General features: G+C 42.4%; 1 protein-coding gene and 1 long non-coding RNA gene across 5 annotated transcripts in view; one reads left to right on the top strand and one right to left on the bottom strand.

Moving 5' to 3' along the window:
- Positions 1-12,799, bottom strand: part of LOC138852852 (uncharacterized) — a 54,166-nt gene that overhangs the window by 20,816 nt on the left and 20,551 nt on the right. The gene's annotated exons all lie outside the window — the stretch shown is intronic.
- The window catches only part of LOC128689303 (uncharacterized), a 106,746-nt gene that overhangs the window by 76,191 nt on the left and 17,756 nt on the right, over positions 1-12,799 (top strand). For all 4 annotated transcript variants that reach the window (XM_070086101.1, XM_070086102.1, XM_070086100.1 and 1 more), the window contains 4 exons: positions 3,126-3,324; positions 3,486-3,688; positions 4,567-4,765; positions 4,924-5,126. In XM_070086101.1, coding sequence (XP_069942202.1) covers positions 3,126-3,324; positions 3,486-3,688; positions 4,567-4,765; positions 4,924-5,126 — 804 coding nt within the window. The remainder of the gene's footprint in view (positions 1-3,125; positions 3,325-3,485; positions 3,689-4,566; positions 4,766-4,923; positions 5,127-12,799) is intronic.

The raw sequence follows: 12,799 nt of genomic DNA, 5'->3' as shown, positions 1-12,799 counted from the left end.
TTTGTAAAAACTTCTCATATGCTAACTTTTTCTCCCTTACTACTCTCTTCACATCATCATTCCACCAATCGCTCCTCTTCCCTCCCGCACCCACTTTCCTGTAACCACAAACTTCTGCTGAACACTCTAACACTACATTTTTAAACCTACCCCATACCTCTTCGATCCCATTGCCTATGCTCTCATTAGCCCATCTATCCTCCAATAGCTGTTTATATCTTACCCTAACTGCCTCCTCTTTTAGTTTATAAACCTTCACCTCTCTCTTCCCTGATGCTTCTATTCTCCTTGTATCCCATCTACCTTTTACTCTCAGTGTAGCTACAACTAGAAAGTGATCTGATATATCTGTGGCCCCTCTATAAACATGTACATCCTGAAGTCTACTCAACAGTCTTTTATCTACCAATACATAATCCAACAAACTACTGTCATTTCGCCCTACATCATATCTTGTATACTTATTTATCCTCTTTTTCTTAAAATATGTATTACCTATAACTAAACCCCTTTCTATACAAAGTTCAATCAAAGGGCTCCCATTATCATTTACACCTGGCACCCCAAACTTACCTACCACACCCTCTCTAAAAGTTTCTCCTACTTTAGCATTCAGGTCCCCTACCACAATTACTCTCTCACTTGGTTCAAAGGCTCCTATACATTCACTTAACATCTCCCAAAATCTCTCTCTCTCCTCTGCATTCCTCTCTTCTCCAGGTGCATACACGCTTATTATGACCCACTTCTCGCATCCAACCTTTACTTTAATCCACATAATTCTTGAATTTACACATTCATATTCTCTTTTCTCCTTCCATAACTGATCATTCAACATTACTGCTATCCCTTCCTTTGCTCTAACTCTCTCAGATACTCCAGATTTAATCCCATTTATTTCCCCCCACTGAAACTCCCCTACCCCCTTCAGCTTTGTTTCGCTTAGGGCCAGGACATCCAACTTCTTTTCATTCATAACATCAGCAATCATCTGTTTCTTGTCATCCGCACTACATCCACGCACATTTAAGCATCCCAGTTTTATAAAGTTTTTCTTCTCTTTTTTAGTAAATGTCTACAGGAGAAGGGGATACTAGCCCATTGCTCCCGGCATTTTAGTCGCCTCATACAACACGCATGGCTTACGGAGGAAAGACCATATAATTCTGAAGTGAAAATACTGGTTGACCTCAGAAGTCACCCTTGGAATGAGGAGTTTAAAGCAGAGAGAAAGTCTCTTAAAAAGAAGAGGAAGGGGAGGGCAAACTTTGACCATAGGTGGGAAGAAGTCAGATGAGGTGGAAAAAAATGAACTATGGTAGTATAAGATCTAGTATTACTGTATTATACTAACATCAAGCACTAAACCCTTATGGATCATACAGTGCTATGGTGTGGAATGTGCAAAAATAGGGGTTAGCAGAGTTGAGGGTTGGTGAGAATTAATGTCAAAAATGATGCCACACGTTAGGTTCTGTTAGAAAATCAAGAGTGTACTGAAGGCAAAATTTTTGACAAGGTCGTCAGAATTATAGAATCAGGGTGTTGAAGATAAAGGGAATTCTACACGTGTCCCAATAGATAACAGACAGGTTATGAGGAACAAATAGCTCAACCTGTTGGTCCTTGCAGAGGCACCTGGCATCTTTCAATGTGGTATCTGTGCACATGATCCATAATCATGAGCGTGTGATTTCCTATACCAAACAGTAATGGAAATAGATGGACAAGAACCCAACAGTGGTTTGACAGAGAATATTTTGTTTTGCACTACCATTTACCAACACGGTTGCCAATAGTTTCAAAGTTGCTGAGTGTGTACACAGTTTTGAGAGAATACTGGAATGATAGCACAAGAAAGGGACCCCATGGGAGATAATGAGGAAGACATGCAGTGATACCTTTATCACAAGAGTTTGTCAAGGACTGGATGAAACATCATAATATAGGTTTCACTGCAAACAATGTCTTCCTTACTATCTGTTGGCTTATGCCATTGTTTACACCCTCCTACGCTGTGAAAGACCAACAGGTTGTGAATAGTGGACAGAGGACCTGAGTGGGGAGTCACTGACCTGCATATGAGTGTCCTGGGACCCAGTAAAAAACTTGCTACTCTGTGTTTTTTAGAAATGCGATGTAACCGTTGAATAAAAAGTATGCTGGAATATGGAAAGCATAATTTCTGATACATTAGCTTGTAATGCACAATATGTACCCAGGTGTATAATATCCTTACTATAACAATGAAGGAGTGGAGATAGGGGAAGAGTGAACAGGAGCGAGAAAGTGAGGGAAACAGTCCAGCTGCTGCTCACCCCCCTATACACCTGTACCGTAGCTCTGTATACAATAATAAAACAATGTTTAATATGATCTGTAATTAAGAATACTTACTGCTTGGAATGCATCTCTAATTATAACGTAGGTGTTTATGAGAAAATAGGTTTCAAGTTATGAACAACCGACTATTTTCAGCCCCTGACTGTTTCTGTGAAATTGTTCACATACAGTGAAGACAAAATCCCTTGAGGAAGAAGTGGAGCAAGTCCACTGATGGCAATAAGTAATACAGCTGCTGGATTTCTCCCTTTATTCCACACTCAACTTTATAATGGTCCAGGAATGACCAAAATTACAAGTTATGGTAGTTTAATTTTTGTTTCTTACAACAAATAGCTTGGAGTCACCTTGATGGACAGCTTGAATATAGGGGCTATACAGCTATACTTTGCTCATCAGAAACAGTGCCAGCAATATTTTTATACTGTATATATCTACAGTTAGGAGGCTGAAGAGTTAAGAATCTTTCATGTTATGGCATTCTCTAATTATTCTTGTGTCACTTCTACATTTCTTTGAGTTTACTTCATATTCAATACCAGATTTCTTACTTTGGTATGTAAATTAAACTAATGGAGCACCAGCATTTTCAGTATGAATGTAAACAGCTGAAAATGTGTTGGGAAGTAGGAGAAAGGGAGGTGTTTAGGTAGATGCACCTAAAAAATTATGCCATTAGTATATAAAAAAAATTTCTTGGTAATAATTTTGTCAACATTTATTTTAAGAAAATTAGTCTAATGTATTTACTATGTTATTGTTGTTTTGTGTGAATATTACAGTCAAAATCGTCACCATGTTCATAATGATGACAAGACAAACCTCAGGAGTAGGAGGGCAGCACTCGGTGGATTCAAGAAGATAGATTTTACGGATCCAAAGGTCAAAGAGGTGTCAGAATTTGCCGTCAAGACCATGGATGAAAGGACTAATGAAATTAATGTCAGGGTTATTGAGAAAGTGATCAATGCTGAAGTGCAGGTCAGTAAATATACAATAGTAATTTGTTGTGGGGTGTCCATAATACAATATTTATTATTTTAACAATAATGATATGTATAACATACAGGGTGTTCAGTATGTAATAAAAAAATTGCAAACAGGAACTTTTATATTAATATGATTGATGTTATTTTGAGCAGACAGTAAGTGGTAAAAACTGGAAGCTTCAAGTACAGTTGAGCTGGACAACATGTAGGAAAAATGAACAAGTTCAGGACTTGAGCACCTGTGAGAAGGACCCCAGTAAACCCAGGAGTATTTGTGACGTTATTGTTTATGAAGTACCATGGAAAAACCACATGGAAGTGACTAACACATCATGTACAACTGTGGAAGAAGCTAAGTGAGTAATTATAAAGCACACTTGAGGAAAGCTTAACATTACCATTATTGTACAAGGTTTATTTCTACAATGCTGAGTGCAATCAGCAGCTCACACTTACTTTATATTTTACTTTTACAACAAAACTGTTAAATTTTGCAATTTATATATTCATTATCTCTATGCAGTCAAAAATGTCTTCATAAGCAAAGTATCTTGGTTTGTATCTATGCATTTGTTTCATCTCAAATTAATTTTTGTAATTGTGGGTTTGCCTAACTACTTGCTAAAATGACCTCAGCCTATACTAAGGTTTGCAACTAGACTGATATTTTTGCATCCAAATGAAATTCCCACTAGTCCCTACTTGTATGAGATATATTGGCCCCCTATGAAGGCAAGGATTGAATTTAAACTATTTATTAACATTTAAAGTTATTAAGCTTAATCAACCCAAATATCTTACTGATATGGCAGTACCTTTTACAAAAGACCTGGGAATGTTTGTGAATTGTTGTGAACCTTTTAGATGATTGAGCCTCGTACTGATGGGAAGAATACATTCACTGAAAGAGCCTTTGCTTATGTACCTCCTAGACATTTCAACAGTTCTTTAGTGTCTGTTCATGTTTTCAAGTTTCATTTTCATTCTAAAGCTTATTATTCTAATGACCATACTGTCACTCTTGAATATATACCCTAGTACTGGGTATTTCTTCATCACTGCTGTATTTATGGCTGTGTGAGTGACTGTAATTATGTTTTAAAGAACAGGCACTCAAGAATACCAATCCCATTTATTATTAAATAAAGAATTACTGGTAGACAGATACAATAAATTACAGTATATATATTTTTTAAATTTAGCATTGTAAACTGTTTACATATTAATTTTACAGCCAAAATCATAGTAATGATAATACTGATGAACTACCAAGCATCAGGAGGAGGAGAGCAGCTCTTGGAGGGTACGAACCTGTACAACTCCCTGATCAAAATATTAATAAAGTGGCAGAGTTTGCTGTTAAGTCAATGGATGCAAGGATTAATGACCCTAATGTCAGGGTTGTTGAGAAAGTGATAAGTGCTCAAAAGCAGGTCAGTAAATTTAATTTGATGTGGGGTATATACAAAACAATATTAATGTTACTTAAAAAAAAAAAAAAATCTTGCTAGTTATATAATATGTGGTGTTTAATATGTAATTATGAAAATGCAGAGAATTCTTGTATTTATGTGATTATTATTTTGAGCAGATAGTAAGTGGCATAAACTGGAAACTTCAAGTACAGTTAAGTTGGACAACATGTAGGAAAGAGGAAAAAGTCCAAGACTTGAGCACCTGTGAGAAGGACCCCAGTAAACCCAGCAGTATTTGCAATGTTATTGTTTATGAAGTACCATGGAAAAACCACATGGAAGTGACTGACACATCATGTACAACTGTGGAAGATGATACGTGAGTAATTATAAAGCACACTTGAGAAAAGCTTAACCTTACCATTACTGTACAAGGTTTATTTTTACAATGATGTGTGCAGTCAACAACTCACACTTAGTTTGTATTTTACTTTCACAACCAATTTATATACATATTCAGTACAGAATCTCTGCAGCCAAAAATGTCTTTATAAGCAAAGTATCCTGGTTTGTATCTACACATCTGTTTCCTCTCAAGTTATTTTTTGTAATTGTTTGAGAGTTTGCCTCGCTACTTGCTAAAATGACCTCAGCCTATACTGAGGTTTGCAGCTAGACTGATATTTTCGCTTCCAACTGGAATTCTCACTAGTCCTACTTGTATGAGCTGTATTGGTTCCCTATGAAGACAAGAATTGAATTCAAACTTTTTTTTTTTTTATTAGCATTTGAAGTTTTAACCTTAATCATCCAAATATCTGGCTGATATGCCAATACCTTTTACAAAGGGCTTGGGAATGTTTGTGAATTGTTACAAATCTTTTAGATGATTGAGCCTAAGTTGTTGGGAAAAATACACTCACAGAAAGATCCTCTGCATATGTAGCTCCTAGATAGTTCATCAGGTTGTTAGTGTGTGTTAAGACTTAGGATTATTATTATAATAAAAAAGAAGCGCTAAGCCACAAGGGCTATACAGCGCTGCAGGGTAGGGAAGGAAGCGAGGGTATTGGATGGCAGAAGGGAGGAGGGATGATCAGTAGGTTACAGAAAACAGCAGGGCAGGGGATAGTACGGGGGTAGAGGGTAGCAAGAGATTGAAGTAGAAAGGGCTGAAGGTATCAGAATTTGTGAAGTAAGTCAGTTGTTGTCAAAAAGTCAATGAGAGAGTCTGGATGAAAGGTGGGTCCATCAGCGAGAAGGGAAGGTAAAGAGAGAGCAGCGGAGCGAAGACGACGACGGAGGTAAATTCTGCGTGCTCGTTGATAAAGTGGGCAGTCCAACAGAATGTGGCTGACTGATAATGGAACTTGGCAATTCTCACAGAGAGGAGCAGGGCGCCTCTCCATGAGATATCCATGAGTAAGATGAGTATGGCCAATGCGAAGACGGGAGAGAGTAGTCTCCCAACCTCGACACTGGTGATAATAAGACGGCCAGTAACCTATACTCGGTTTAATAGATTGAAGTTTGTTGCTGAGCATAGTAGACCAACGTTGTTGCCAACGGGTGTGAAGGTGGGAAGATATTGCAGCAAAATAGTCCGTAAATGGAATACCTCTAATGAAACTGGTAGGTCATGTACTGCTGACCGCGCAGCAGTGTCTGCCTGTTCATTGCCCTGTACGTCAACATGACCAGGGACCCAACAAAAAACAATATCTTTATGCTTGGTAAAGATGCGGCATAGCCAAAGTTGGATACGGAGGACTAAGGGGTGAGGTGTATCAAATTTCTGTATAGCCTGTAAAGCACTAAGGGAGCCTGAGACAACCACAAAAGATGACACAGGCATAGATGCAATACGGATAAGTGCTGTAAGGATGGCATACAATTCAGCAGTAAAAATACTAGCCGAAGATAGTAAATGCCCTTGTACAACGCTGTCCGGAAACACTGCTGCGAATCCTACGCCGTCAGAAGACTTAGAGCCATCTGTGTACACAGCAATGGCATGAGAATGAGAGTGAAAGTGGTCAAGAAAAAGAGAGCGGGAAGCAACCGTAGACAGTTGGGCTTTCGAGCAAGGGAGAGAGAAAGAACAGACTCGAACAGCTGGAACTTCCCAGGGGGGTAGGGAAAAGTGAGATGCTACATGTACATAGAAAGGTGGTAATTGAAGAGAAGACAAGAGCGAATGAAGGCGAAGAGAGAAGGGAAGGAGTAAACAGGGGCGGCGAACAAATAAAGAATGTCTACTAATATCAGTGACCATTCTATAAATGGAAGGATTGCAGAGATCATGAGAGCATACATAGTAGCGAAGGCAATGTGCATCACGGCGATCGGATAAGGATGGAACATTCGCTTCTGCATAGAGGCTCTCGACAGGGGAAGAGCGAAAAGCACCAAGGCATAAACGTAATCCTTGATGATGAATGGGGTTAAGGCTAGAGAGAGTAGCAGGAGATGCCGCTGAATAGATCTGGTCACCATAATCAAGTTTCGATAAAATAAGGGTGGAATGTAGGCGAAGGAGGGTTCGACAATCAGTTCCCCATGAAAGATGAGCAAGGGTTTTAAGAAGGTTCAGCCGGCTGTGACAAGTTGCCTTCAGAGAGGTAATGTGAGGTTTCCAGGATAACCTACGATCAAAGAGGAGGCCCAGAAACTTGACTGTATCACGTTCAGGGATACGGGAGCCATAGAGGTACAAAGGATGATCGGAGATGACAGAGCGTCTAGTGAAAGTAATTTGGTGGGCTTTAGTGCTGGAAAATTTAAACCCACGTGTGGTGGCTCAATTGGAAACACGGTCGACTGCATGCTGGAGAGAAACTGTAATAAGGTGACAGTCAGCGCCTGCACAGGCAATAGTGAAGTCATCAACATAGAGTGATGACCAAATATTTGATGGAAGACTAGAGGCCAAATCATTAATAGCAAGGAGAAAAAGTGTTGTGCTCAGAACACATCCCTGGGGGACACCTTCAGCTTGGATAAAGTCTGGGGAGAGCACATTATTAACCCAAACACGGAAATGCCTGTCAGTTAAAAAGTTCTTAAAGAAGGATGGTAGATTGCCTTGGAGGCCTAAGGAGAGGGCTTGGGCCAAAATATTATACCTCCAAGTTGTGTCATATGCCTTCTCAAGGTCAAAAAATATGGCAATAACTGAGTGGTTATTCGCAAAGGCATTACGAACATACGTATCCAAGCGTAGTAAGGGGTCTATGGTAGAACGTCCCTTACGAAAGCCATATTGATGAGTGGAGAGACTGTTGTGTGTCTCTAAATACCACACTAAACGTCTATTTACTAGGCATTCCATCACTTTGCAAACTGCACTGGTAAGAGCAATGGGACGATAGTGGGAGGTTTCATGTCCCCTAGTGCCTGGTTTGCGGAAAGGGAGAACAATGGCGGATTTCCACAGCTGTGGAAGAACTCCTTGTGACCAAATAAGATTGTAAAGGCGTAATAGGACTGCAAGGGCTGACTGATGTAAATGTTGTAGCATACGAATATGAATGTCGTCGGGCCCAGCTGCCGATGATTGGCAAGCTGAGAGTGTTGCCTCCAGTTCTTGAATTGTAAAAGGCACATTATACTATTCTTCTCTGAGAGAAGAAAAGTCCAAGGGTGCTAACTCTCTGGCAGACTTTGAGGAAAGAAATGAGGGGCATAGATGGAGTCCCTGAGAAATACGGACCAGATGATTGTCAATTTCATTGGCAACATCTAGTGGGTTTGCTATATCAACACCGGCAACCCGCAGAACAGGAGCCGGGTCAGGAGAATATTTACCACTCAGTTTTCGTACTTTTTTCCAGACTGCACTCATAGAGGAAGCAGAGGTGATGGTGGAGACATAATCTCGCCAGCAAGTGCGTTTAGCATCACGGATGACACGGTGAGCGATCGCACGCTTCTGCTTAAAATCAAGAAGTCTCTCTGTGGTTCTATTGTACCGGTACCTGCCCCATGCAGCGCGTTTCAAACGTACTGCACGAGCACAAGCAGGAGACCACCAAGGCACGCATTTCTGAGAATGCCTGCCCAAAGTTTGGGGTATAGAATGAGAAGCTGCGGTTAAAACGGAGGATGAGAAGAGGTGTAAAAGCTCATCGATGGAGGACGAAGAAGGAACCTCTCTAAAAACAGTTAGGTGTGAGTAAAGGTTCCAATTTGCCTGATCAAATTGCCAGCGTGGGATGAGAAGAGGTGGTGAATATGAAGGGGAATTAAGAATGATTGGGAAATGATCGCTGTCATGTAAGTCCGGAAGAACAGACCAAGTGAAGTCTAATGCGGAGGAGGAAGAGCAGACTGAGAGATCGATGCAAGAGAGAGTGAGAGTCCGAGGATCAAAATGGGTGTGAGTACCTGTATTTAAAACATGGAGGGGGTGGGTGGCAAGAAAAGCCTCTAACTGAATGCCACGGGAATCACAGTGAGACCCCTCCAGAGGAAATGGTGGGCATTAAAATCACCAAGTAACAGAATCGGTGGTGGTAATGACGAAACAAGAAAGGCAATATCCGGAATAGATAATGCCCGAGAAGGAGAGAGATATAAAGAACAGAGCGTATACCACCTATGCAAGTGGATACGGGCTGCTGTGTAATGTAGAGAAGTACGAACAAATAGCTGATGGTACGGAATATCAGTGCGTAGAAGAAGGGCACTTTCATTGAAGGTCCCATCAGGAAAAGGATCTGAAGAATACAATAAATTATAGCCTGAGATGGGAGAGATAACAGCAGAGTGTAATTTTGGTTCCTGTAAGCAAACACCAACAGGGGAAAACTGGGAGAGTAACATCTGAAGCTCACACTGATTACCCCTGAGGCCGCGTATATTCCACTGTAAATAGGCCATGATTGGCAATGATAAAGATACCTGAAATCCGCAGGTAAGGGTTCCTACGGATTAGAGGGGTTAGAAAAGTCCACATGCGGAGGCAGTGGAAAACGTTCAAGCAGTGAAGGAACGGTGCGCTGTGAAGAAAGGAGTTGCGCAGATGGAGTAGAGGAGAGAGAAGGAGCGGAGGGTGGATCAGTGTCCATTGATGGTTTGGTCACTGCAATATATTCAGAGAATGCTTCAAGTGTTTCAGAATTCAGAGACGTCGTATGGGAGACAATATTGGAAATGGTAGGGGGAGGATGAGTAGAGATTGGAACTGTAATGGACTGTACCAAGGTAGGGGGGAGGGGCGAAACGGTGGAGGGAACTGGAGAAGCGTGGAAGGGGACAGAAGAGGCAGAAACCTGGGAGGTGGCAGAAGAGGAAGAAACTTGGGAGGGAACAGGGGAGGAAGGTACAGTACGAGGAGGAGGGTGAACCTCTACACTTGTAACAGAGCCAGTGAGAGGGGGAAAACGAGGTACAGAGACAGGGAAGGGAAAATGAGGAGGTGGAAGATGGGTAGGAGGTGTTAACGGACCTTTTTTTGACTTTTGAGAAGTAGAGGGACGATTGGGAGGAGGTGTCATACGAGATCTCATCGCTACTGAGGCTTGTGAGAGAGAACACAAAGAAGCGAGATCAGACTGAGATGTTGAAGTAGGGACGCCTGAGCCGAGGACAGCAAAAGAATTAGCTACAGGAGTGACTATGGGAGAGGTAACCATAGAGGTGGGTGCAGAAGATGGGATACCAGAAGTGGGGGGACGTTTTGAAACACGGGAATAAGAAACACGAGGTAGTCTCCCTTGGAGGCAGAGATGAGAAACTGTCATGGCATAAGGGAGACCTTCTGCCTCTTTGAGGTAACGGATTTCCCGCTCGTTTAAGTAGACTTGACAACGGCGAGAGTACGAAGGGTGAGCCTCATGACAATTAAGGCAAGAGGGAGGTCGATTGCAAGACGTATTAGAATGGTCATCGGCACCACAGACTGGGCATTCGGCGATAGATCTGCAATATTTCGCTGGATGGCCAAATCGCCAGCAATTTCTACACTGTTGCGGTGTAGGGATCACCTTTCGAACTTGTAACCGATGTCCTGCTACATAAACTGAGGATGGGAGTTCACGGCTGTCAAAAGTTAAACGAGCCACATTGCTAGGGTATCGTCTCCGCTCGCGGGCAGGAAGAACATAAGTGTCTACCTTGAGGATTGGGAGATCTTGGAGTTCCAGCTGTTCATGAATGTCAGTGCCACATGTCTGGAAATTTTGTTGAACTATGGTATGGGGCAGAATGACGGTACCACTACAAGAATTGATGGAATGATGCTTTTCAACAGTGACAGGAACAGTATCGATATGGGAAAGACGAGAAAGCTCATGAGCCTGGGTAGCATTCTGTACGGTGATGATGCGAGTACCGCTCTTAAGAGCATGAAAAGAAATATCTTTACCAACATGGCGTAGGAGTGCCTTGCCAATACTGTGGTCAGAAAGATAGGCAGTAGAGGAAGTCGGTCGTAAAGTGAAGAATTTAGTCCATTGTGCAGTCTGAAACTGAGCGTGGAAAGGTAGTGAAGGACGTGTCGATCTTTTCTGAGAAGAACGAGAAGGTGGAGAAGTATCATCAGCAGGTAACTGTCGTTGGCGTTTAGGCGTGGGACCAGAGTTGGTCCGACGTGGAACGGGCCGGCGATTCGAAAATTGCCGCACCGTAGAGGGAGAGGCCGGAAGCATAGTCAAGAGGAGAGCGAAGGTCAGATAAATCGAAGGAGTCAGTCGAGGCCTCAGTACCTGAAGCGGGTGAGGAAACAGCACCGGCAAGAGGTACAGAGGCATGAGGAGTGTCCGAAGAGTGGTCCAAAGACGAGGCAGGGTCAGAACAGGGTGCGGTATCAAGAAGGGGCCCGGGGGTAGCAGGTTCATGGACTAGGGCTGCCATGGTTAGGTTACTTCTTTCTTTTTGTTTTTAAGAAAAAAAAAAAGAAAGAAGAAAAGAAAATAAAAATAAAAAAAAGAATAAAAAAAAGAATAAAAAAAAGGGGGGACCGGGGAGGGATAGTTCCTAGGAGGAATGAAAGGGCCAGAAATCTCCCTCCGCGCCCAAGAGGACCTCAGCACCGCAAGTAGCTCAGATGCAGCATGGAACCCGTGCCATACCCTACCCATCATGCCAGTAAACCGGCAATCCGGGATAGCAACCTCACATCTGCCGAGCTACCTTGGTGGACAAAAGAGAGGGCGGCCGGAAATCCGCCACAAAGCATACCTCCTTCGGCCACCACCCCCGGAATCCGAAAGGTGGCTTCCAGAGATACACCCGTCGCCTGAGAGACACCCAAAGCCACCCTCCGGGATACCGGAGAGGGATCAGGACATCCCCAGGCAATCCAGATTCCACGGCAAACTACGCCACCGCCAAGAACCTCAACGGAATGGGATGGACCCCAGTACCCTTTCCCCTACCTAGGAACTAGTGTGCAAAGATAAAAAAAAAGGCCAAAAAGGAAGGGCAAAAGGGAGGGGTGGGAGGAAAGGAAAAAGGGGAGGATGGGGAGGATGGGATAGGGAACAGGGGATTGGGGGGTAATTAGGTTCGGTCTGAGGAAGTAGACCGACAGGTCTAATTCCTCAGACCAAGAGCCTCTTCACCACGCCAAGGAGCCCTCCCTTGAAGAGGTTTAAGACTTAGGAATCTGTTCATGTTTTCAAATTGTCAAATGAAATGACATCTATTTTCTAGAGCTTATTATTCTAATGACGGTACTGTCACTCTTGCCTGAGAACTCGCAAATTTTCCTTACATATAGAGAATCTCACAATCCAACATCTATATCACTACCACACGTATACAAGTATACTGCTAATATACACAAAGAGCTCGGAGCTAGTGACCACGTAGTCCTGAGTTTTGATTACATAGTAGAGTTACAAGTGGAGAGGGTAACAGGAGTCAAAGGGAAAAAGCCAAACTATAAAAGGGGGGACTACGCAGGTATGAGGAACTTCCTGCGGGAGGTGCAGTGGGACAGAAAAATGGTAGGTAAGTCAGTAAATGAAATGATGGAATATGTAAGAACAAAATGCAAGGAGGCAGAGGAAAGGTTTGTTCCCAAGGGCAACAGAAACAATGGGAAGA

Source organism: Cherax quadricarinatus, chromosome 18, assembly GCF_038502225.1.
Source record: "Cherax quadricarinatus isolate ZL_2023a chromosome 18, ASM3850222v1, whole genome shotgun sequence".
In the NCBI taxonomy this organism is placed as follows: Eukaryota; Metazoa; Arthropoda; class Malacostraca; order Decapoda; family Parastacidae; genus Cherax; species Cherax quadricarinatus.
This window is presented reverse-complemented; position numbering and strand designations above follow the sequence as displayed.